This window comes from Lissotriton helveticus, chromosome 3_1, assembly GCF_964261635.1.
Source record: "Lissotriton helveticus chromosome 3_1, aLisHel1.1, whole genome shotgun sequence".
Classification (NCBI taxonomy): domain Eukaryota; kingdom Metazoa; phylum Chordata; class Amphibia; order Caudata; family Salamandridae; genus Lissotriton; species Lissotriton helveticus.
Window position 1 is genome coordinate 229,695,942 of NC_136061.1, and position 24,736 is coordinate 229,720,677.

At 43.9% G+C, this 24,736-nt stretch overlaps 1 protein-coding gene across 1 annotated transcript in view; it reads left to right on the forward strand.

Moving 5' to 3' along the window:
* Positions 1-24,736, forward strand: part of ZZEF1 (zinc finger ZZ-type and EF-hand domain containing 1) — a 1,627,273-nt gene that overhangs the window by 629,552 nt on the left and 972,985 nt on the right. The window contains exon 26 of the mRNA XM_078679684.1: positions 15,034-15,274. Coding sequence (XP_078535810.1) covers positions 15,034-15,274 — 241 coding nt within the window. The remainder of the gene's footprint in view (positions 1-15,033; positions 15,275-24,736) is intronic.

The window sequence follows — 24,736 nt, forward strand, 5'->3', positions numbered from 1 at the left end:
TAGAAAAACTATTAATGACAAAATTATTTAACAGAACACTATTGTTTATTCACATAGTATTTGTGAGTTTTTCATTGCATTCTTTCTTTTTTACTTTTTACATTATTATACACATAAATAACATCTTTCAGTGCCCACTATACAGGGAAAGGGGAGGGTTTTGTGCAATGATCAGGGTTAGGTGCAAATAAGGGAAAGTGACAAGTCAATTGTAAATTTCTTTTAACAATAGACAATGGCTTCTCACAGGAGCCATACAGGAGTACATCCAGAGTTCTGTTGGCATAATTATCGTAACATCACATTACAACCGGTGTTCATAATCACACTCTAGTCATGTGTTCCAGTATAAAAGTCAACGTTTCGACCCTAGTCGTAGGGATGATGTCCCTTACATGGCGGGTCTTCTTCAGGACACGGGGGAAAGGGTGGGCATGTCCTATAGGGAAAGATTATTAAAATTAATAAAAATCCAATTAATGGAGAAATGCACACAGAGGTACAGCAAAGTTACATCAATAGGACAGGGCCGATGGAAATCATGCTGGTCCGTGTAAAAGCAAGTTTAATCAGGCTTGGCAACGTAGACATGCCTATTGATTTTTACATGTGTTTACCGAATGTTTTTTAAGGAAGATGGGCGCATTTGGCACACCCTTTTTAATGACATGATCAATTACACTCAATAGCTGTCAGATCACGCCGCACCACATATATCGGGATTAAGTCCACTTAACGGCATAACTCTGGAATCCCATTTGCATTCATGAGATGCATAGAAATATCCTGTCTCTCCCTTCCGAGGCATATGAAGGTTACCATGGAGACCGGTTTAGTCTGTCTACCATGTCTACCGCGATCACGTGACGCGAAAGTCTACCCGCTTTTACATATGCGGTGCAGAACGCCAGACGAGTTCGCAATCATCAGGAGACTGCCGGGGACGCGGTTCTACGACCCGATTTTTCAGGTACCTATGGCCACCCTACCGTTCTGACTCCGTTTGGTTGTAGATATTACTGGTAGGAAGTCGGGTGACCTAATTAATTAATTTTTTGCTCCGATTTCGTTCCCAGGGGCAAAGTCATGGAATAATACGGACCCTGGCTCACGCACTCATGTTATGAAACAGGTAATTTTCCCTGTGTTACTAACTGAATCACTGCCCAGTGATCTGTGGGAATATGATCATAATACTCATAGTCCCCTTTTCTTCCCTTTAGGTGCACCACATAAATTGAGATCCTACTGGGTCTTCGGTAAGGTAAATACGATTTAGATCCATAAGTTATATTGCCAGATAGGGAACCCATGTTAATGTCTCTACAACTAGTGTCCATATATTTCTTTACAGGAAACGAAATTTGGAGGCAGCTCCTTGTTCTTAGATAAGGTAAATCTTGACAATCCATCCCAAGACCGGCAATGTTTTGACATTCTTGTAATAATGTTGCCCCATCCACGGTATCTGGTCTCTGACATTTTGTCCGTAATTAGAATCCCATACTTAAGCATGTATTGAACCCAGGGACATGACCATAGCCCAAGCCTGATTAAACTTGCTTTTACACGGACCAGCATGATTTCCATCTGCCCTGTCCTATTGATGTAACTTTGCTGTACCTCTGTGTGCATTTCCCCATTAATTGGATTTTTTATTCATTTTAATAATCTTTCCCTATAGGACATGCCCATCCCTTCCCCCGTGTCCTGAAGAAGACCCGCCATGTAAGGGACATCATCCCTACGACTAGGGTCGAAACGTTGACTTTTATACTGGAACACATGACTAGAGTGTGATTATGAACACCGGTTGTAATGTGATGTTACGATAATTATGCCAACAGAACTCTGGATGTACTCCTGTATGGCTCCTGTGAGAAGCCATTGTATATTGTTAAAAGAAATTTACAATTGACTTGTCACTTTCCCTTATTTGCACCTATCCCTGATCACTGCACAAAACCCTCCCCTTTCCCTGTATAGTGGGCACTGAAAAATGTTATTTATGTGTATAATAATGTAAAAAGTAAAAAAGAAAGAATGCAATGAAAAACTCACAAACACTATGAGAATAAACAATAGTGTTCTGTTATATAATTTTGTCATTAATTGTTTTTCTATTGAAACTGTTTTTTAATAATTCCAATCTGGTCAGGGACCACCCTATCTATATTGTTTAACTACCCAGGTCCCTCTGACCCTCTGGGTTGACACCTCATTTTGTAACATAAGAATGGACTTCAACATTGTAGGGTCACATCTGCTCAGGCAGATATGTCCACACATGGGATATGGTGCACCCTGCCTTTGGGCTCAAACGCTTGCTGTAGGGGTGTCTTACCTAAATCTCATGCAGTGTGTGCAGGCATGGCACACAGGACTGTGTGCCATGATTTTCTAGTCCAAGGCACGCAGCCTGCAATGGCAATTTGCTCGATCTTAGTGAAAGGTCCCTAGGGTGGTCCAATTTGTGCTGCAGCCCTAGTGGACCCTCTTCAGTCCCTACGCCCTAGGTACCCGGGGTACCATTTACTAGGGATTTACAGGGAGGCTACTAGTGCCAAATGTGGAACAGTTGAGGGAAAGAGCACTGGTGCTGGGGACATGATTGGCAGGAAACCAGCACCCAGTCAAAGTTGCACCAGATACCAGGTAAAAAGTGGGGGGAGAGTGGGTGTACTGCAATAAACATTCCCTACATACATCATTTACTGGGAAAAACACAATTAATTCCATAATACAGTGCAGATACTGGTTGCTAAACAGAAGCATCTTAAAAGACTGGGTAAAGGTAACCGATCTCGTTAGCCAGATGTCATGAAGGACAGAGAACTTACACCAACTTTCCAAATTGGCACCATTGATCTATACAACCCACATTCTCTTTTGCATATGTTCTTTTCCTGCATTTCAATCCACTTTGCACTCTGTACAAGGGAGCATTAAAATCTAAAATGTGAAGACCTACAACTAATGGAGGATAAAGAAGGTAGAAAATACCTTTAATACAACAAAAGACAAACCAAAACTTCCACAGGAACAAACACGAAATACATTTGACCAGCACATACCAGGAGGTATGGAAACAAAATGAATTTCAAAAGTTACTCATCATATATAAAAAATGCGGCTAACAGACCAGAAAATATGAAAACATTAGATACGCCATTTTGCTTTGGTCCAGACAGAGACTATAAAACTTTTATTTTTCTCTGGTACAGATCAAAGATAATTGGTGAAAATAAAATATGGCTAATTATAAACACCTTTCGACACGGCAGTCTTATCTGCAGAAAATCGAATTATAAATCATAGCACAAGAAAAACAGCCATACAAAAACTAATGGGCAAAGATTTCTAACTCACCGTCTGGCAAATTTCAGGGCACATAAATGTACAATCTATCAGCAATTTCTCCATCCTGTCATAGGTAGCACAAAAAAACATTTTAAATATAACAACTCAAAGGAAAACTCAGCCTAATGTTACTCCATCAACAACGCAACTTGTAATTAACATGCCATTCTCAAGTATTAGTTTTATCACAATTGTTCCAAATGTCAATCCTTCCTCAATTAACAAATGTGGATGTAACAGATGTAATGCTCCTATAAGTGAGTGAAAATATCAAATTGATACCCACCCAGAAAATATGTAATTTAATCTACTCCGACTCTGATTACGAATGCTTAATGTCAAAAAACTTTATTTAAAAATAATAATTGCTGATTTGTTTTTCTGTTACAATTCGAATTTCCTTAACAACAAACATAAGCTAAACTTGCTGTTAAATATTAATCATAATTTTGCAAACTTTTGTACTTACAGTACCTTATTGCTTTTTAGAAAACACTGTTCACAAAGTGAAAGGGTATTAGAAGTAAATATAGACTACAAATATAGATGGGTAGCCATCAATTAGGGGGATGTTTTTCACCCACGACTGTGAATGACCTAGACAGTCACTCGGGGCTCCTCAATCAAAAACTTCTCAGTCATTCACTTACCCATCTGTAATTCTATATGCTATGTATAGCAAACATTGGAATTCACTATTGTGAGTAACAGATTATCAGTGTGGTTATTAACTGCAATGACGTATCAGTGGGAAAAGGTTGCAACCCAGCATGTCCCCACCAGACAAATACACCAACAATTTCGCTCTCCTGGGTTTTCCAGTTTCACCAGCGACAAACTCCCTCCTCCAACCCAGCATGCCTTTCAGCCCTTTTGTGGCTGAGGCTGCAGTTCTGAAAGACAACTCCCAGGAGAGCAGCATCAGCATGCAACTCAGTCACCCGCACGCACCTCCTCCAGCAGCATCCGCAAAACCTATTTAGTGTGTCCATGCCGGAACACAGTCACTCTGTCGGAGACATGATCTGACATTTTCGCTAAGATTGGCAGCCATCACTTCAGATAAGTGAGTCCTCCAAATTGTACATCAGGCCTACACCCTCCATTTTCTTTGCATGCCGCAGGACCTTCCATCATTATCAGAATGGGAGACGAAGGACCACCTGTTCATCTTGCAGCAGGAAGTGTAGACTATTTTGGCCAGGGGGACCATGGCTTCTGTCCTCGGAAGAAGGAACTGGGTGTTACTCCTGCTACTTCCTTGAGCAAAAGAAGGAAGGGGGCATTCATCCTATTTTAGATCTTCACCCTCTTAGTGCTTTCCTGAGGAAGGACAAATTCACGATGCAAGATATCTGCCCTAGATCCATGACACTGGATGTTGTTAAAACTGCAGAACGCTTATTTCCATATTCCTGTCCTGCAGGTCCACAGGCGCGTCCTCCGGTTTACAGTGGGCCAGGACCATTTTCAAATTGCGGTGCTCATTTTAGGCCTCACCAGTGCCCCTCTGGTGTTCATTAAATGATAGTGGTGGCCACAGGGTACCTTTAGAGGTTGGGTCTTCCTGTCTTCCCCTAGCTCGATGAGTGGCTACTTAATGCAGGCTTGCCCAGAGGTCCGTCAGCCATCTCCGGGCAATGGTGAACCTGCCTTAATTGTTACGTCATACCTCACCCTTTTGCAGACACTACCGTTCATTAGCGCTAATTTGGATATGGTATGGTTTTGTGACTTACCCCCAGAGCAGACAGGACGAGATAGTACATTGTTTGGACCTTAAAAGGGCCCTGAATTTTTATATAGATTGAACCAAAGAACATTGGTTGGATCATCAGTACTTTGTAGGACTCTCTGGTATGAAGAAGGGCAAAGCAGTGCACAGTAGGTCATCTCTTGATGCCTGCTGCTTTGGCATACTAGTACCTTTCCTAGACATTCGTCAGAGGACTATGTGGGCGTACATATATATATATATGTTCAAAAAGCACTACTGCCTCGAAATCCAGTACTGTTGAGAGCTGCATTTTGTCCAGGACATTTTGGTCTGAGAAAGTTCACAGACCCACCACCTGGAGAGGTACTGCTGTGGTATCTATTCACAAGTTGAGGAATCTGTGTCCATCAGAAGAACCTGTTACTTAGCTTTAGTAATGAGCTTTCTGGTGAATGCTTTTTCTAACGGCAGATTCCTCACTGACTCTCCACCCTCCCTGTTATGTGAACTGGACACTTTTCATCTACAAAGGTCCCACTTTAGGCATATGAACACAGGTAATGCCAATTTGATGATGGACTCTGTGCGGACAAGACAGTCTACGTAATATACTGACGTCCGTTCGTATGGATGGCATCTACATGCGGTTCCACTGATCACTTCAGTAGCGGATGATGTTGATGCAGAGGCAATCATCGCCACCTACCGGCATGCAGAAGTACTTCTCTTAAATTTACGGAGTATTCACCACATAGATTGTTGACCAAAGTTAAGTAACTTGGTTATTTTTCAGAAACCCTGTATAACATAATATTACCATCCTGTTACTACTAACAACCTTGCCCTATGTCTTCATGGGTTCTAAATACATACGACTTTCAACGTGTAATCAAAACCGTAACTTTATTGCATAATGTCACTGTATCAATCACTCTTTCTTTCATAACATATTTCCATTATCTTTAAGAAACTCACCCTTTATTTTGAAAAGCCAGATCTGTCAGCTTCGCCAATGCTTATCTTGTTTTAATAGCGCTTTTATTGTCTACTGACGGTGACATTTAAATTTTGGAATTCTGAGACAATCAGAATTCTGAAACAATCTAGTATCCAGTTATGCTGCATACCACATTTCCACCATTCCATAAGCTACCCTTGCCTCTCCCCTTTCCAGTTTTTTTATGTGTGGAGTTTATATAGCGCTAATTAGCCCCAAAGGTATCAGAGCGCTTTACACGAGCACCAGTTACATTACAGACAGGCACCTTCATTTTTGTTTGGCTCTGGGAGATTAAGTAATTTGCCCATAATCACAGAATGTTAAGTGTTCCTGACGAGACTAGAACCCGATTCCCCAGCTCCGAGGTCAACCACCCTAGCCGTTAGGCCACATTCTCTCCTGCATGTGATTCACTGCCCTATTTTTTTTTTTAAGAAATAACTGAAAAGATTGATTGCACTGTCTCGTCTGATGTTTGACTGCATATCAAAATTTCGGAAGCACCCTAAACGTGTTAATGCTTTTCGTTCTTAATGATCATCGAATGAAGTAAAAAATTGTTAACAAAACTGTTATCTATTTGCTCATGACTCCCCCATTCATCAAAGAGCATAACATAAAATCTCCTAAATATTTCTTTCACACATAAATGTTGTATCCTGACATGGCTCATTTGATTACAGACTGATCAATTCCCCATGTGTAAATATTTCAATAAAAATTGCATTCTTTTATGTGAATTGTTTTAGATGAAATATTACAATATTTTGGTGATGCAGTAATTAAGAGAGTAGTTATTGTTGGCTAAGTAACTGTTCCATAGTATGTACTCCTGCAACACATCGCATTTTTTTAAATGCATTGTTTATATAACCATGGAATCCAAGTTGGTGGAAGCCGAATAGAATCCACTAACACATTTACGTATTTTGCGTGTTCTATTCAATCATACTTGTTCCTGGGCCCAGGCGATTAAGAGTAGGAGCCTTCTTTTTATGAAGTTGACTGCGGCTGTAGTAAACTTCTCTAAAAAAAAAAAAAAAAATTGGGTAAAAGGCCCCCTGAAATCCTCCTAAAAGTGTATCAGGCTAAATGAGTGAGCATAGCTATATTTGGGGCGGGAGTCCGGGGCTTTCAGGATTGTTCACCCATTCAATACGTTGAAAATGCATTTTTCTTTTTTAACTTTTTATTGAATTTTCAAAGACAAAAACATAAAAAATAAAGACAAAAAGCAATACATATCTGAAAGAAATAGTGCATATCTCCACTAACATCACTCTTGGGTCAAATAAACAATACTGATAAAGAAGGGATTGGGGGGGCAATGAGCATACCGGTAGGGAAAAACGCCTTAGGGTGTAAAGCGATTCGAGGGGATGAGTAGGCAAGCTAGTAAATAGATGTAATAGGGTCCAGATTGGAGCATAGGCCTCTTACAGCCAGATAAGGAGGGTCAACAATAACGGACAACACCCACCAACTCACGCATAGAGTGAAAACAACCTTTGGCAACAATTAGGCTTCAGAAGCGTCAGTATTAGACATTTGGCGTGCATGATATTGAGCATAAAGACCCCAGAAACTCCTCGGGCAATTGGTCGGTGGTCTCATCTCATTGTAAATCTCTGACTGAGTATAACAGTATAATATATCACGCTCCCATTCCACTAGGGTGGGCAATGGTCCCCTCATCCATCTCATCGCCAGTCTGCGCTTGGCTAAGAGGAGGGCTAAAGCAACCAATTTACACATTCCCTTTTTTAGGGGATTAGTGTAACCTAGCAAAGCTAACAATGGGTCAGGGGACAAGGTTGAACCAACAATGTCACTGAGTTTATGGAAGATAGAAGCCAATACTGCACTACTGGGTGGCAGACCCAAGCCAGATGATAAAAACCCGCCGGGGGGGCATCACACCGCTCACAGCTGTCAGTTTCCCGTAATCCAAACCGGCACAGACGTAGTGGGGAATTATACACCCTGTTCAGAAATTTAAAATGGACAAGGCGATGTCTTCCATGTATTGAAATTTGACGAGTAAGCCAGATGTCGTCAGAGATAGGGGCGTCGATTTCGGATTGCCACGCTTGTCTGGCTTTGTTTAGGGATGTACCTTCATAGCCAGGGCCAAAGTGTACAATTTGGAAATCAGCTTGCTTGGGCTCTGGGTGCCTAAAAGTAGTATTAGAGGGGGAATGTCCAAGGGTTCCTGAAAGTCCTCACCGAGAACCGATTGCAAGGCATGACTAATTCTGAAAAAATGAAATTTTGTCAGTGCTGTGTGGTCTTCAGTAGTACCCGCTAACTCCTCCCATGTGCGCACCCGCCCACCTCGAAATAAATCTCCCATAGACTTTATATGCAACTCATTAAGGGAGTTAAGGATGCCCCTGTCCGAGCTGGGTCCCAGCCATTGGCACCACTCGACTTGCAGCTGAGGGGAATACAGTTGTGCGCCGTCGTACATATCAAGGAGCGCATTCCATGCGTGAGACACAGAGTTAATGGAGTCAAGTATTCCACATCTATGGGAGGGGGTCTGTGTTAACAACCGTGGCAGAGGGTGTGGAGCTGCCACAACCCCCTCCACATGAAGATAGTCTAACCCTCGAGGGCCATGTATCCAGCTACAAGCGTGTGAGGCCTGAGCAAATCTGTAGTACAATTCCAGGTTCGGGGCATTTAATCCTCCAGAGGAATATGGGAGCATAAGCGTGTCCAGCACCACCCTTGGGGTACCACCCGCCCATGCCAGTTTGGTCATTAGTGAGCGAAGGTTCCTAAACACGTGCTGTGGGAGGACAATAGGTATATTAACAAATAGGAATAGTAGGCGCGGGAGGACAACCATTCTCATTAGTGCGATGCGGCCGGTCAAAGAGAGAGGAAGACGTATCCAGTGTTCAATGTCATCTGTGAATTTCCCTATCGCTGCACCGTAATTGACCCTCAAAATCACATCTGCATCAGAGTGGATTTGGATGCCCAGGTATCGCACGGGTTCCGTAGTCCACTGCACCGGGTATTCTAACGTGAATTGCTGTGTCGCAGGTGTCAGGGGGAATATGAGAGACTTGTCCCAGTTAATCGTTAGGCTGGAAAGGCCCCCAAAGCAGAGGACTTCCCGGACCACCGGAGATAGATTGACTTCGGGGTCCCTGACATATAGGAGGGTATCATCAGCGTACTCAGTTGTAAGAAGCTGATATCGGGGGAATCATAGTCCCCTGTGGTTGTGATATTCTCATAAAGCTTGCAGCAGTGGTTCAGCTGCAACCGCATACAATAGTGGAGACAGCGGGCACCCCTGACTGGTGCCCCGGGAAATTAGAAACTTGGCAGACACTGCATCGCCGACTTGGACTCTGGCCACACGAGCGTGATACAGTGCTGAAATCAACTGCAGAAATACACCGCCAACACCCATCCGGGCCAATACTGCCTTCATAAATTTCCATTCGATTGAATCGAAGACCTTTTCGGCGTCAAGGAAGACTGCCGCGGCCTTGACCTCCGGCTTCACGTGCTGCAGGGCGCCGAAGACCGTACGGATATTCTGCGTGAGTGTGCGACCAGGGATGAACCCGGCTTGTTCTAGTCCAATCAGTTGGGGGAGAAGCGGGGACAGACGATTCACGAGGATTTTGGCTTATAATTTGGTATCGACATTCACGAGTGATAGGGGGCGGTTGCAGGAGCATTTACGTGAGTCTTTATTAGGTTTTAAAAGAGTATTAATGAGCGCCTCGCACATGGAAGGGGGCATAGAGCAATCAGCGGCAATGTTGTGAAATAATGTGATAAGATGGGGAATAAGAAGGGGCCGAAGCTTTTATAGAAAGCTACCGTTAAGCCGTCCATACCAGGGGCACTCCCTTCCCGCATGGATCCCAACGCAAGGCGAACCTCAGCTACCTCAATAGGTCGCATCAAGAATTCGCGGTGCCAGTTCTGCAACCATGGAAGTTGTATATATTCAAAGTAGTCAGCAATATCCTCGTCGCTAGGGGAGAGCCTAGAGGTATACAAATCTTGATAATAAGACCAAAATCGTGCACCAATTGCAGCGTTCTCCCTCAGCAATGAGCCGTCATCATCCTCTAGCTCAACAACCGCCCCAGCTCCCGCCTGGTGCCGCGCCAGTGCCGCCAGCACCGAACCCGGGCGATCAGATTAGCCATAGACTCTGGCAGATGCGTACTTGCCCAAATGTTTGATTTCCCGATCGGCTTCCTCGTGGAATTCGGCTAGAGCGGACTTAAACTGTTCCCTAAGCGCAATGTCATCATCTCTGGTCAGCCGTGTCTCAAGGTCGGCCAGCCGAGTCTCTAGAAGAGTTAAGCGGTCACGGATAGCGCAGAGGACTCCTGTATGCTTGCTGATAGCAACTCCCCGGATATATACCTTAAACGCCTCCCATACTGTAGCGAAGGAGTCCACCGTGCCCACGTTGTTAGTAAAGAATTCGGAGATTGCTTCTGGTCAGAACGGAAAACAGCGTCCAATAGGGAGTAAGGGGGAGTCACCATAAAAATGAGGGAGGGGTGGCGAGCGAAAGCAAGAGTGGGGAATGGTCCGAGAAGGTGCGGGGAAGGACTGAGCAGTCTGACACCCTAGAAATCAAGTTGCGGATAAAACCAATAGTCAATCCGGGTATAGACGTCATGTGATGCTGAATAGTGCGTATATCCTCCCTGGATCTGCGAACGCGACCTCCACACATCAGCTAGCTGCAATTGCAGAGTGATATCTAACACAGTTTTAGCTGTGGCAGAGAGCGGGCGTGGGGGAGGACCCTGTGACCGGTCAAGAGCTGTGTCCATGATGCAGTTAAAGTCGCCCCCCCAGATGATCTGAAGGGAGCTGCATTTCTGGAGTAGTGTGAACAAGAACCTGTAGAAGCTGGGGTCATCGTAATTCAGGCCATATGTGTTGACAATTAAGAGTTCCCATAAGGGGCCAAAACATCTGAATATGGTGTATCTACCTGCCACATCTGTATGCAGAGGCTCGAGTCGGAGGCCTGCTTTAGGATTGATCCAGGTTAAGACACCCCTGGAGTGTGTGGAGAAGTAAGCCGCATGGGAGGAATTCGCCAGTGTGCGCTTTGCTGGGAGGGCTCCCCCCGGAGTAAGTCATCTTAATAAGTAACTCAAGGCAAGTAACCTGTTGTTTTGTACAATTCTCTAGCTAAAGGGTCCCAGTCGGACTTCAGTAAGTGCCGCAACCAAAGTAAGAACAAGTGGCTATAAGAGCATAATAACAGCATTACAAAGGAAATATCACCAGGCTCTCAGTCATTATCGTCTAGAGTTCCAGCGTCCGTATTCGATGGCGAGGAGGCGCGTTGAGTGTTCGGACGCTTGTTGGCCCTTTCCCATTCTTGGAGGGACTTCTGAAGGGATTACGGGTCTTGATAAATACGCGGCTACCCATCAAAAAGGACTTTCAGTCTGGCGGGGTACAGCATAGCATATTTGATGTGATGATCCTGCAGTTTCAGTTTCATTGGGTTAAACTGCCGCCTCGCCTCCTGCACTTTTAGGGTGAAATCGGGAGAGAAATGTCTGATCCTTCACAGCGCAAGGGACCCAACTCACGTGCCTTCCTCAACACAGCATCCCTGTCCCGATAGTTCAGGAGTTTTGCAATAATGGGGCGAGACGGGGCTCCTGGTTGGGGTCGAGGTCCAAGCGACCGGTGCGCCCTCTCAACCACAAAGAGAGGAGAGAACGTTTCTGTGCCTAGAAGGGAGGTCAGCAGGTGCTCAACGAACTGCTCCATTCCTACTGTGGCAGTGGACTCCGCCAGGCCCGTGATGCGCAGATTGCTGCGGCGTGACCGGGCTTCAAGATCCTCATCTTTGTCTCGGAGGGCCGCGAGGGCACGTTCCATCTGCTTCCGCGTGTCCATTCATTAAGCCAGGAAGTCTATCTTAGTATCAATAGCAGTCAGACCTCGTTGCATGGAGGCAGTGATCTGTTTAATATCCCCTACCGAGTCGTCCTTCGCAGTGTCCGTCTCTGAGGGGGGAACCCCCTTCTGCACCTTCCTTGTTGCGCCTGGATTTGTGGTGCTCGAATTGGAGCTTAGACTGGGTCCTATCAACTTTCCCCACGTCGCCAGGTGAAGCAGGTAGGTACTTGCTGCAAGAGATAGGTTAGAGACCTCAAAGTCCCAGGAAAGGTCGCCGCTCTGCGGGTAGTCGACCAGAGCCAAAGCTAGGGGGACAACACAAGGTTCTGAGGCAGAGGTGACAGAAGGTTAATTTAATTTAATTTAATTTAATTTAATTGTGGGTTCTAAAGCGCTAGAATCAACTCCCGAAGGAGTATCTCTGCGCTGTAGACCGCTGGGGAACCCGTCCTGGCTTTCCCTGTGAGATGGTCCCTACTGGGTATCTCCAAGGTGAAACCAGGCATCCCCGGCGTATGTGGGGGGCCGTTGTGGAGATGAGGCAAGCTAATGCCCAGAGTTGCCGAGTGTGATCCCTGGTTAGAGTAGGCACCGAGGCGAGAATTATCGAGTCCGCTGACCCTGGTCCACAACCCTGCCGCGTCGGGGATAGAACCCTGGTTCCGGGCCGTCCTCTGCTTCCGGGTCTGCCGCCTCTAACCAGTGAGCCACACCACTCCACAACTTGTTACTTGTGTGGGGGTGCGAAGTCTCCACGGCAGTAGCAGCCACCAGGGAACCAATAGCTGAAATGTCCGCCCTATATGCCACCGGCAGTTAAAATAGCGTGAGTTCTGGCCAGCTCATCGCCCCCAGGAGGGCAACAAGCGAGTGAGGGCACCAGGAAGACCGCAAATCCGCAACAGGGCCAGGGGAGCAATTCGCTTCGTCTTCAACCTGCCCCCCCCCCCCCCCCCCCCCCAGGGTGCCGCCACTGTAAAAAGCGCTGCTGCAGGGGCGCCCAGCGCGACGCCAGGAAGGGGCTAGGCGCATCGGGCACCACCAAACTTTAGCCCGGGGATGCACAGGCCGCACCGCAACGCGGACTTTAAGGTCCCGCAAGTCTGTCGGCGGGCGTCGGGATGCAGGCGGGCGCTGTATCGTGGTCGCCGTCAGCCAGGGGACTGGACCCTACACTCAGAAAAGAGCCGCTGCAGGATTCGTGGAGGATCGTGGAAAATATTGGCGTGTAGGGCGGAGCTCTAGCGGGCTGCGGCCATCTCCGATCCAGGAAAGCTCCGCCCCCGATGCTTTTTTAAGATTTATTGTCGCTGTACCTGCAAGTACTCCAGTTTTTAATTGTCACAGTGAGTTGGGGGTTTCATACATCTCAGATGTCATTAAGATACAACCTGTGTTACTTTGGCACCGAATTTGGACCTCGGATAGTACAGGCTTAAACAAGGAAATACTGAAGGACTCAATGAAATTGGATCACGCAACTCAGATCACCTGATTAAAGTATGTAAAAAACTTTTAATGTGATCTTGGACGTCCAGATTACTATGCCATACCAAAGACTTTGAATTCTATCTGTCGGAAGGAATTTAAATTAATTTGCATGACCCACCTTGAGGAAAACAGACTAGCACTGGAAATGAACAAACCTTCGGTTGTCCAACATCAATTGTCTGTAATAACATATGATATCCAACCATATCTTTCACGCTGTACAGGGGGATATGATATGTTTTAACACGTTTTAGGTTCGGAACATTTCATTGACTGATTAGCTACCCAGAGATGAACAACTGATCTAGAGAGCTATGTCATTGCCCCAGCGACGATCTTTCTCCGCAATCATCTATTCATGTGATTTTATTTTGCATATTTTATACTAAGGAAAGATCCAGAAAGATTCTACCTCTCCTGAGACTGGAGAGATGGGGGCAATGTCGAACTGCTTTTTTTATTTACAATTATTGGACAGTGATTATTGTTTTGGAGTTATGGCTGGTTTTCTAAAAAGCATACTGAGAGCTAGAAAAAGTGTTAATGTTTAATTTCTTTAGATTGCAGAACAGAACGTATTTAATTACTTAGGACTGCTCTAATCACACACGTCTACCCCCAATGTAATATCTGTTAGACTACATCTTCCTCATAATGAATGCATACTTGATTTATGTACATTTTGTATTATAGGAAATGTATAAAATGTATTTTAAATGTTTTTAAATTTTGACTGCTTTTGTGATTTTATCTGACTAAAATCGAGTAAAGCACTTTTTTGATGTTTTGAACCATGGGATATTGAAATTATATGCTCATTAGTGATATTCCACATTGTAGCCTTAATTTTCAAATTGATTTACAAAGATTATCTATTATAATAATGAATGATTTTACGGTCATGCAGTTTATGTAGCGCTCGGTTATGTTGCAAAGCACCCTCAACTGGGATGTATTGGCATGCATTGCTTTTGCCAGGATACGGAGGGAATATGATGCCACTTCTGCAGAAATTAATATTATTCGAGAACCTTAAAACAGCTCATTTGATTTCAGCGAGATCAGCATAATTTCTACCACAGCCCATTATTTTAGCAATGTCACCTACCCCAAGCTTCAATGTAAGTGGTAAAATGTAGGTTTTCTCAACTTTCTAACTTTTTGATAGTGGGCTGGGGAAGAAAAACTGGTTATTTTAGCAAATATTTCCACTTTATGCTGGCATGTAATGCAGTGCTTATAATGTTTAAAGAGCACACTTGTAGCACTATTTGAGGATCTTTGCTTAAATTATTTTACTAACCTTTTAATGAGATTCTGCTTATTAAGGTCAATTTCATGCTGACATGTAAATGCTCTTTTTTATCAACTGTTTCCATACTTAAAACTTTTCTGTTATCACCCGTTCAGTGACCTGGAAACTTTTGCACAACTGCATAGGTACTAAAAGCACTCCTAGATAGAGCCATATCAAGAACGGTTGAGTTAACAGCAGTGAAAAAGTATGTTATGTAAATACATTTTAAAATTGTTATTTTATTTCCAGACTATGAAGTCACATGCAGGCGATTGTCGTAACTTTCTCATTGACTTTGCAAACTCAGATCCCACCAAGGATTACTGTGGCCCTAAGTCTGAGATTTTGAAAAGGCTGCTGGAGACGTGTAGAAAGCAGCTGTCAAAGTCTGAAATAGTTGGCGGCTCTATTGTTGATCAAGCTGTGAACGCAACGTTTGCTGCGCTGGTGTATATCACTCCAGAATTATTTGGGAAGCTTCAGAACTATGGTAACTGAATATTACTCTTATTTTACTTGAACATGTTTTGGATGATTTAGACATATTTATGTATACATGTGAAATTTGAGTTTGCTTATTCAGATGTCAGTGATAAGGCCAAACTCACCGTTAAGAGTCCTATAACCGAGTGTTCTGCAAGTACTGGTAGAAACCAGGAGCCGTAAAGGAAGCATGACATTTCTGATGCACACCATCGCACATTTACTATGTCCTGGAGAAAAATACCTTACAGGCTGTTTACTTAATACTTACCTATATAGTTCTATTCTTATTGCCAATTGACAACTTCTGATTTCCTGTTGTAGAAATGCACAAAGTGGAATTCTTGTTGGAAAAATTGCAAGTCAGTTAATGTGTGAATATCAGCTTTGTTTAAACTATTTGTAAAGCACAACTGTTGCCCTAAAAGGTGTTGCAGTTACACATAAATAAATAATGCAAATTACAACCAGTATTTAACATTAAATATAACATTTCCTTGCTTTCGTAATGGAAAGTTCCAATTCTATTAAAGAGTCGACCATAATGATTTAAATGACTTCACTTTTATTTATACCTCAGCCTTAAGCACACAATAACAAACTATGGTTACCATCATCCTTTGGGGAAAGAAGACAAAAAGCTTCAACCAGTCATAAGCAAGAGTGTCAGTTATAGTCTCTTATCAACACTTACGCCCCATTTTCTTCTGTGGCATATTATTTCGGTGTGGAAGTTTCATTTCCTGCAATTAGAAAATATGAACTATGTTCCTTGTTCCTATAAAACATATCCCTTACTAAGCCTTAATTAAATTACAAAAAGCCATTAATTCTTCTATTTAAAATTAATTTGAACTTCCTTAGACTATAAATCAATAAACATGAATAAAATGAGTGAATGCCTATTCAGAACACTCTAAAAGCCTCTGACCACCCATTGTATAATTTTCTTTTATAGAGTGGGCTAGAGCCAGCCTTGATCGTTGGACTGGATAGTCCTCGCCTTCGTGTACTAGAATTGAAATAATCTCTCACGAAAGCTAGTAAATCTAATATTCTGTGTCAGGACCAGATTTGAGGATAATGTTTGTTCAAACCTTACTAACCACCAGTGTCAGCATATCCACAAACTTCTTAAAGTAAATCATTTCAAAATAGCAACCATAGGCCAGCAAGGGTTCCTACAAACCATAGACCAGCAAGGGTTCCCACCATTAGTGCGAAGGAATGTCACCCCCTTGCAGCCAGCACACAAAGGTGAAAAATAAAATGAATTTAATACCATTTTATTTTTCCCTTTCCTCAGCCCGAGCTGTGTTGAGGGCGGGTCCACTGCTGCTGACTGGGAGCAGGGAAGTGGTGCTGTCTCTACCAATTTAGAGCGCCCATGCCAGGCTTGTTTGCTGGCTGTCTGGCGACGGCCAGCCTAACATCCGCCCTTCAACCACTCCACCCAGCTGTCCTAGACAGCGGGGTGGAGAGCTGGCACAGGCCCCCAGTCCCTGCGGGAGTGGTGCGGCACCCTCTCCAGCAAATCCTGGCGCTGCTCTATGCTGCTTAACATTATCAAGAGCATGAGAGCACCGTCTGGATTGGTGTGGAGAATTCGATTACTGCAGTCCAACGCCAACTAGCCGAGGGACTGAAGCAGAGGACCGGAGTAGATGAGTCAGCGGAGTGGGTAAGTACATTTTCATTTTTTCCATTGTAACAGACTGCTACTTCAACGTCCGAGCTCTCAGCTATGGTTCGTTATAAACACTGTTTATAACAAACAGTGACTTACAGCTTTGGCATTGGCCTTAAAGACATGCTGCTGGTCAGTGGTTGGTTGCCCCACCAAATGTTACAGGTCCCAGGCGCCATTGCCATGGACCAGCCTGCATCATTAAGTATGTCTTCCAGGCTTGCTTCCAGCGTGAAAGATTTAGACACCGTAGCTCCATGACCCAAGTGTGCCTCGGAAATTGAGGTAGATATTCCCGCTTTCTGCATAGTCCACCTGATACATCTTCATATATTTGGAGATGAGACCTCCTTATAAGAATTATTTTTTAGTGTCTAGTTATTTTGAGAGACTCTAGATTTTGGACACACTGCAACTTGCGAGGGAGAAGGTGTGGTACCACAAACTGATTTGAGGCTGTAGTAAGCCATGCGAAATGCATATCCATGCAGTTCCTGTCCGGTGCCTCCCTTCAACTATCTGACTACACTGAAAATGTTCCTGTTGCCTAAAACAGATATGCAACCAAATGGTTCTTAAATTCTCACGGTCCAGTTTCTGATCATTGAACGCTCTGTCTCCGATCCCACCAGTTCATGTGACCTGTAGGCATACAGACAAAGGCAGTCTCTTATTGCACAGCTAAAGGGACACATGAACAAGTGTCATGCATAAAATGGCTGATTTTCTGGATGGTGCTAGTGAGACCATATATATATATATCATGCAAGTCGAAAAGTTGTCCGTCTCATGTGGCTAAATTTAATACCATCAAAAAGTGTCAAGCGAGCTCTCACTTGAATAACTGTGTGCATTACTGTACAAAAGTTTCAAAAAATGTAAACCGCTTATGTGTATTTCTGTGAGACTATTCCTGTGTTAATCCTTATTTAAACAAAGCAAAGTCAAGACAAGATTGTTGTCAATTAAATCGTAGTTTATTTGCACAATTCAAAATCCAAATACAAAATTAGAACATCCTTAATATACATCATACATTGATGTGATGAACATTTTCTCAATCAGCTGATATTTTAACTGAGCAATTCAATTTGTACAAAACGCAAAACAATGCATTCCAGGGTGGCCCGATGCATCCTGGGACACCACATCCCTTTTTCGGGGGCCACTACAATGATGAGAAAACACAAAAATATGTATATAATACCTTATGTACAGAAATATGCCATACATTTTTAGTCCAAATGTTCATTGCTACCAAATGTTAAGACAGCACAGGGATTGAAAAAACATAACTCCTCATATAGAACAGCAAGAACCCATCACCAGAATAGGCCAGTGAATAAGTGGGGAGATAAAATGAAAGGGCAGTGCTGAACCCCAAAGTTACAACGTAAAAATACACAAATTACCTATGATGAAGAACATCAGAGAAATAATAAACGGAAGATGCGTGTGTACAGCCCAGCTGACAAATGAAAAAATAATGAATAAGTACACGACGGTCAACAACTAAGTGCCACACAAGCGGAGCACAAGGTGTGCGGGTGAAATTACCTGAATTGAATAGAGTTTTTTTTTATATACTGCAAAAAGGTACAGAAACACCAATGAAATGCACTGAAAAGATCGCCACGCATGGGTCCCAAACGTGATAAACAATCCGGTAAACCACATACCTTATGTCAACAAATACCGGTCACCAAAGTTTGAAAGAAAGTCTGCAGAAAACGGAGAAAATACCGTGTCACTGGCTGGAAAGCAGTTAAAACGAGCCGGTACAACGAGCATAATCCATAAAACTGAAAACAACGTTTGAATCTTACCGGGAGACGTTAAACGCCGTGGCTGTAATCCAGAGTAACACGTCATCCGCGACGCATGACCATAAACAGGAGCGCCTGGCTCAATCACAAGACTAGCTTCAATGAAAGCGAAAACGGACTGAAATACCCCGGCGAGATACAAATGTCAGTGTAGGATGTGAAAGAAAATACACACAAAGCAGCAATCCTATCAGTAGAAAATAACATGTGCCCAAAAAGCATCAAATACTAAGGATAGAAACCAAATAAACTCCGATAGTGCAAAAAATCCTACAAAGATCATTAAAAGATGTCCACCAGCTCAAGTGCAAACGGCACCCTAATAAGAAAAAGTAAGTTTGTATAATGATATGTACATGCCGCAATAGAAGACAAAGTTGGTAGTAGACCGTAGACCACACAAACAAGTGCCCAAAGATAGAAAAGTAGAGAAAAGGTGAATGAATGAAGTTTTTTTTTGTAGAAACAGAGTGCATGATCAGTGTAATAATCCATGCTTTGCAGTGACACAACTTTCCATGTATTATAAGCCTTAGCTAACATAACAAGGTGCATTCTGCATTGCAAAAAATTGGTGTGTGGAAAAATTTTGTGCACTAAAGATGTGGAAACTGTTCCAAGAAAATCTGAAATAGTGAACTAGAGGGAATATGTTGATGAAGTTATATGTGAAAGAGACATAATGTCTGTTGTTTATAAAAAGCAACGGAGGTCAATTTTATCATTCAAGCCGTCTGGCATCATTGTTTGTAATTTGTGAGTCCAAAATACTTCTCTTTGAGAGAGTTTTTTACTGTTGTCCATTCCTTCTTTGATTTATACCTTCTCTATGATGGTAAACCGAACCTGAGAGATATTATGACCCATTTCAAGCCAGTGTACAACCAGATTGGAGTTGGTATTTTTGTTTCTGATCATGCTTTTGTGTTCGCCGATTCTGATTTAAATTTTAATTTTTTTAATTTTTCTTTCCGTTTTGCCTACGTATAACAGGCCGCATGGACATTTAATGCAGTATATAACGTTGGTAGTGTTGCAATCGGATGAGTGATTAAGTTGGATTTTGGTTCCTGTCCTAGGATGACTGATGGATGTTTGTTGCATGACGTTATTGCAGTGTACACAGTTGTAACATTTTTTCATGCCTGTATGGTTGGTTTCAATAGCTGTCTGTTTGTTAGTCAATAGTTCTTTAAGGTTTGAACTCCTGGTGAATGCAAACCATGGTGGTTGCACGAATGACGACCCAAATTCTGGTTCCTGTGAAAGTAATTCCCATCTTTTGAGAATTATTTTTTGATATTGTTGGACTTAGTCGAAAATTTAGAGACAAAAACGATGCGGTTAGATGGCATTTTAGGTTTAATGACAAGAAGATCCTTCCGGTCAACTCTAGTGATTCTGTCCTCTGCACGTTGAATGATTGTTGCGGGATAACCCCGTTCTGAAAATCTAGTTTTGATCCTTTTGAGATCGGTTTCAAAAGATTCTGCAGTCGATGATATTCTCTTGGATCTGATCATGTGGGAATATGGTAAATTTTTGATGAGTTTAGGTGAATGGAAACTTTGGAACAACAGCGTATTATTGCGGTCTGTGGGTTTGACGTAAACACTCGTGTCAATGTTCCCTTCTCTCTTCACCATGAGTACATCCAAAAATGATACACTGGTAGTACTGATATTGAAAATAAATTGAATGCGGTTATTGCAGGTGCTGAGAATCTCAATCTGGTTCCGAAGTGATTCTTCAGTGTCAGACCAAATTTAAAAAATGTCATCAATATAACAACAGTAGGTTTTCAAATGTTTGTTCCATTTTGGATTATTCAAAATGTACCGATCCTCAAATGCTGCCATAAAAATATTAGCATATGTGGGCACTCCCCTAAACCCCATCGAAGTGCCGCTTATTTGCAGGAAAAATTCCTCCTTGTAATGAAAGTAGCTATGCTGGAGGCCGAATTGTAGCAATTCCATGAGAAACACCTTGTGTGCTTGAATTTCCGGTTGGTTGAGAAGGGCCCATTCGACCACCTCCAATCCCTCCTATAATGGATGGAGGTGTACAATGAAGTCACATCTATTGTGCATAGAAGAAAGTCTGAAGAGCTGGATAAATCTAATTGATTGAGTTTGCTTAAAAAATCTGTAGTATCTCTTATATATGTATGCCAGTTGCGTACAATTGGTTGGAGGAAGTGATCAAAGTAAACCCCTAAAGGTTTGAAGAGTGAACTGCAAACCGACACTATTTTTTTTTTTTTTTAGGGGGGTAACGATCACTGAGACCAGAGAGCACAGAATTAAAGTCACCAGCCATGAAGAGAGCACCATCAGGGAGGCCCAACAGAACTCGGCCCAAATCAGAGAAGGTAGAGGTCTGCAAGCCGGGGGGCACATAGACGGTAAACAGGGAAAGGGGTTTGCCCTCATAGCGACCCACGAGGACGGCATAGCGCCCCCGATCATCAAGGATCACCTCATCTATCGCAAGGGGAAGGGAAGCCCGGACTAGGATGCCCACCCCCCTGGAACCCGTTGTAAATCCTGAGTGCGCAACAAGACGATAGCCCCACCTATTCACTGCGCGACAAGTATTGCCCACTAAGTGCGTCTCCTGCAGAAAGACAATATCGGGAGACAAACGTCGCAGGCATCGCAACACCACCCCCCGCTTTATACGATCCCCTAGACCATTGACATTCCATGAAAAAAAACTCAACCCGCTACCCCCCATCCCACGAAGTAATGCAGGAACCCTCCCCCAATGAGCATGACACTGAAAATACAATCATCAAAATAGAATCGCCTTGAAAAAACAAAACACAAACTACAAACCCCCACACAACCCACCCCCCAACACCCAAGGAAACACCCCCCACCCTGCACCCCTGCAGTAGACAAAGAAGCCACCCCAACATGCAGTGTGCCTGTCGCCCAAAAAACCCAGTTCTACAAAAAGACCCTGGAGGAGGTAAAGGCTCTGTCCCACCCGCCACCCCGACAGAAAGAAGGGGAGAGGAGAACACATAGAAAAAGATGCGCTCAAGTACAGAACCCAGGAAGAAATAACATGATACGGAATCAGGGGCCCAGATAACAAGTTCAGCTCTCCACGCCACCCTCGGCACCACCCGGGTGCTCGGTGGGATCAGTCAATTTAGGCCGGTCCGGCAGAGAGTCCAGCCAGTCATTTACCGAATCAGGTTGGTCAAAGAAAAGGGTCCGTTCATTGTACTCCACTCGTAGCCTGGTAGGAAAAAGCATGGCGTATCTCAGACCCAGGTCCCGAAGGCGCTTCTTAACTCCACGGAAACCCATTCGCTGTCTCTGCACAAGCTGTGAGAAGTCCTGGTAAAAGTTCACCGTAGCATTTTCGAAGGTCACCGGGCCCTTAACTCTCGAGGCCTGCAGGATAGCGTCTCGGTCCCTATAATGAAAAAGTTTAGCGACAATGGGCCTCGGCGGGGCGCCCGGCTTACCCTGGCCACCCGGAACACGATGGGCACGTTCCACCGCAAAGAATTTGCTCAATCCGGATGGAGAAAGGTAGTTTTGTATCAAGTCCTCAACCAGGAGATCAACAGAATGCGGATCAGGATTTTCTGGAACACCGATCACACGCACGTTACAACGCCGTGCCCTGTTTTCAAAATCCTCCAGGCGCTGAGTCATGAAATCGTTTACCTTTCTGAGGTTGCCGATTTCCGTCTGTATCTCCGAGACGTCGGCCGTGAGGCTAGATGACTTGAGGTCCAATGACTTCACCTTCTCATTGGTTTTAGATAAGTCGGCCCGAATAAGGTTCACATCGATAGCCACAGTATCGATTTTGTGGGCCAGAGCTTCATACTGTTGGCCAATGGTTTCTCTCATGCCAGATATGGCGCCCATGATGTCTTGCAGGGACGGCTCCGCCGAAGCCTCCAAAGGGGGCCCCACTGCACTCGGGCCAGGAAAGGAGGCACCGGGGGACACCTTCGATTGCGTGTACCGGTCCATGTTGTTCGACTGGACCGGGCCTCCGCGAAGGGGCGTCTTAATCTTTCGCCTCTCCTGGTCCCCTCTGCCCGTCATAGTGGAGACCGCGTCCCCAAGGGACCCACACGACCTGGTGAAAATGGCCGCAGGGAGACAGGGCGCCGGAGCCAAAAAAGTCAGCAGCGAGGGCAAGTCGAGGTGGGAACCGTCCCAGAAGGATACGGAGCAGGCAAAAGGTGCCACTGTAGCCTCACGCCGCCGTACTCCGCACCGGCCAGACACCTCCGCCGGAAGACGCAGTCTGAGTCAGAATCGAAACCGAAAGTTAAGAGGGGGGCCCATGGGACGAGTCCCCCTGCCGCTGTTGTTCAACTCAGACACGGCAACAGAACCTCACCAAGACCCGGGCGCGCCACCAAAGTGGGCCCTGAAAGTTTGAGTCGACGTAGCTTCGGTGCCCCTGGTCCAATTCGAAATCCAAAAACAATATTAGGATCAGCCCAGGTTCCTCTTCATTAACCCTTGTAAGGAATCAGGATATGTTCAGGATATCATGTCGGGAGTGGCGGGGGTCCGGAGAGCGCTGTGCTCACGCGGCCATCACGGATGCCCGCCAAGCTCCTCCCCCAAACCGACACTATTGACGTAAACGGAGGATCAGTGGCATGTTTGTGGATTTTCGGCAACATGTAAATATGTGGTCATTTCGGATTTTGCTGCAACAAGTATATTTTGGTTTTAATTAAGATCCAATCCATGTTTTGGGCTATTTTCAAAATATTTTCAAAACTGGACTGATTTCCATAGTAGGGTCGTGGTCCAATTTAAGGTCAGTGTTCTCATCTGAGAGATGATCAAGTACTTTTTGATGGTAGTCAGAAGCAGCCATCATCACTAATGTCCCTCCTTTGTCGGCCGGTTGGAATGTTAGCTTATCGTTTTTGGCTAAATCTCGAAGTGTTTTGGTCTTTGATAGATAAATTGTGTTTTTGTTGTTGATGGTATTCAAGTTTACTCAAATATTGTTTGACTGCAGATTCAAAGCAATCAAGAATCTTGTGGGATACAGGTGCAGTAAATGTGCTTTTGGGTTTGAATTATAGAAATTCCTGTTCTTTTTTGTTAGCAGAATGTGGTACCACGTTGTCAAAGAAATTCCTTAATCTGAGCTTGCGCATGAAACGCTATATTGAAATTTCAGTTTCATGAAAAGTGGTGGTGTATGTAGGAACAAAGGTGGTGCCTTTGTTAAGAAGACGTATTTGTTTGGTGCTAAGAGACTGAGAGGAAATGTTAATGATTATTATCTCTGACTCCTTAAGTTTTGACCTGATTTCTCCTTGCTTTTTTCTTTTTCCTCGTGTGATTTTAACATGCTTGTGCTTGTTTTGCCGAGGTTAAGTCCGGTGGTACAGGTTGTGGTGGGCCTTTGGGCAAAAAAAGACGGATCACTGGTTGAACTCAGAGTGGAGACCTCTTGCATGGTACTGGTACTGGCCATATCACTGCTTGCTGTGACAGTTTGCAAAGGAGGCCTTGTTATTTGTGTTTCACGATCAGAGACAACGCTTCCCTCCTCCGATGCGTTTGGATTCTTGTAGGGTCTGCATTTGGCGTACATTTCTGCCCACATGTAAACTTCATTCAAACGGTAATCAATCGTGTCGCTTTTAAATTTGCGGAGTTTCCGTTCCTGCAACTCCTTTCCATAATTTTCAAGTTTAATATAGAGTTATTCAAGTGTGTTTGCCCAATCCTCAGAATCAATCCGCCTTCATAACTCTTGTTTAGTGGTAAAAATTTCTTCCTCCAGATTGTTTTTGAAAGTTCCTCAACTATCAACAAGATCAAATCTAAGGAGCATTTGTTTAATACCGCGTACCAACGATCCATGAATGCTTTGTTGTATTGAAACCGAAAAAGCATGGTTTTTATTGCTAAATGTAGTCCACAAGGTATTCTTTTATGCTTAT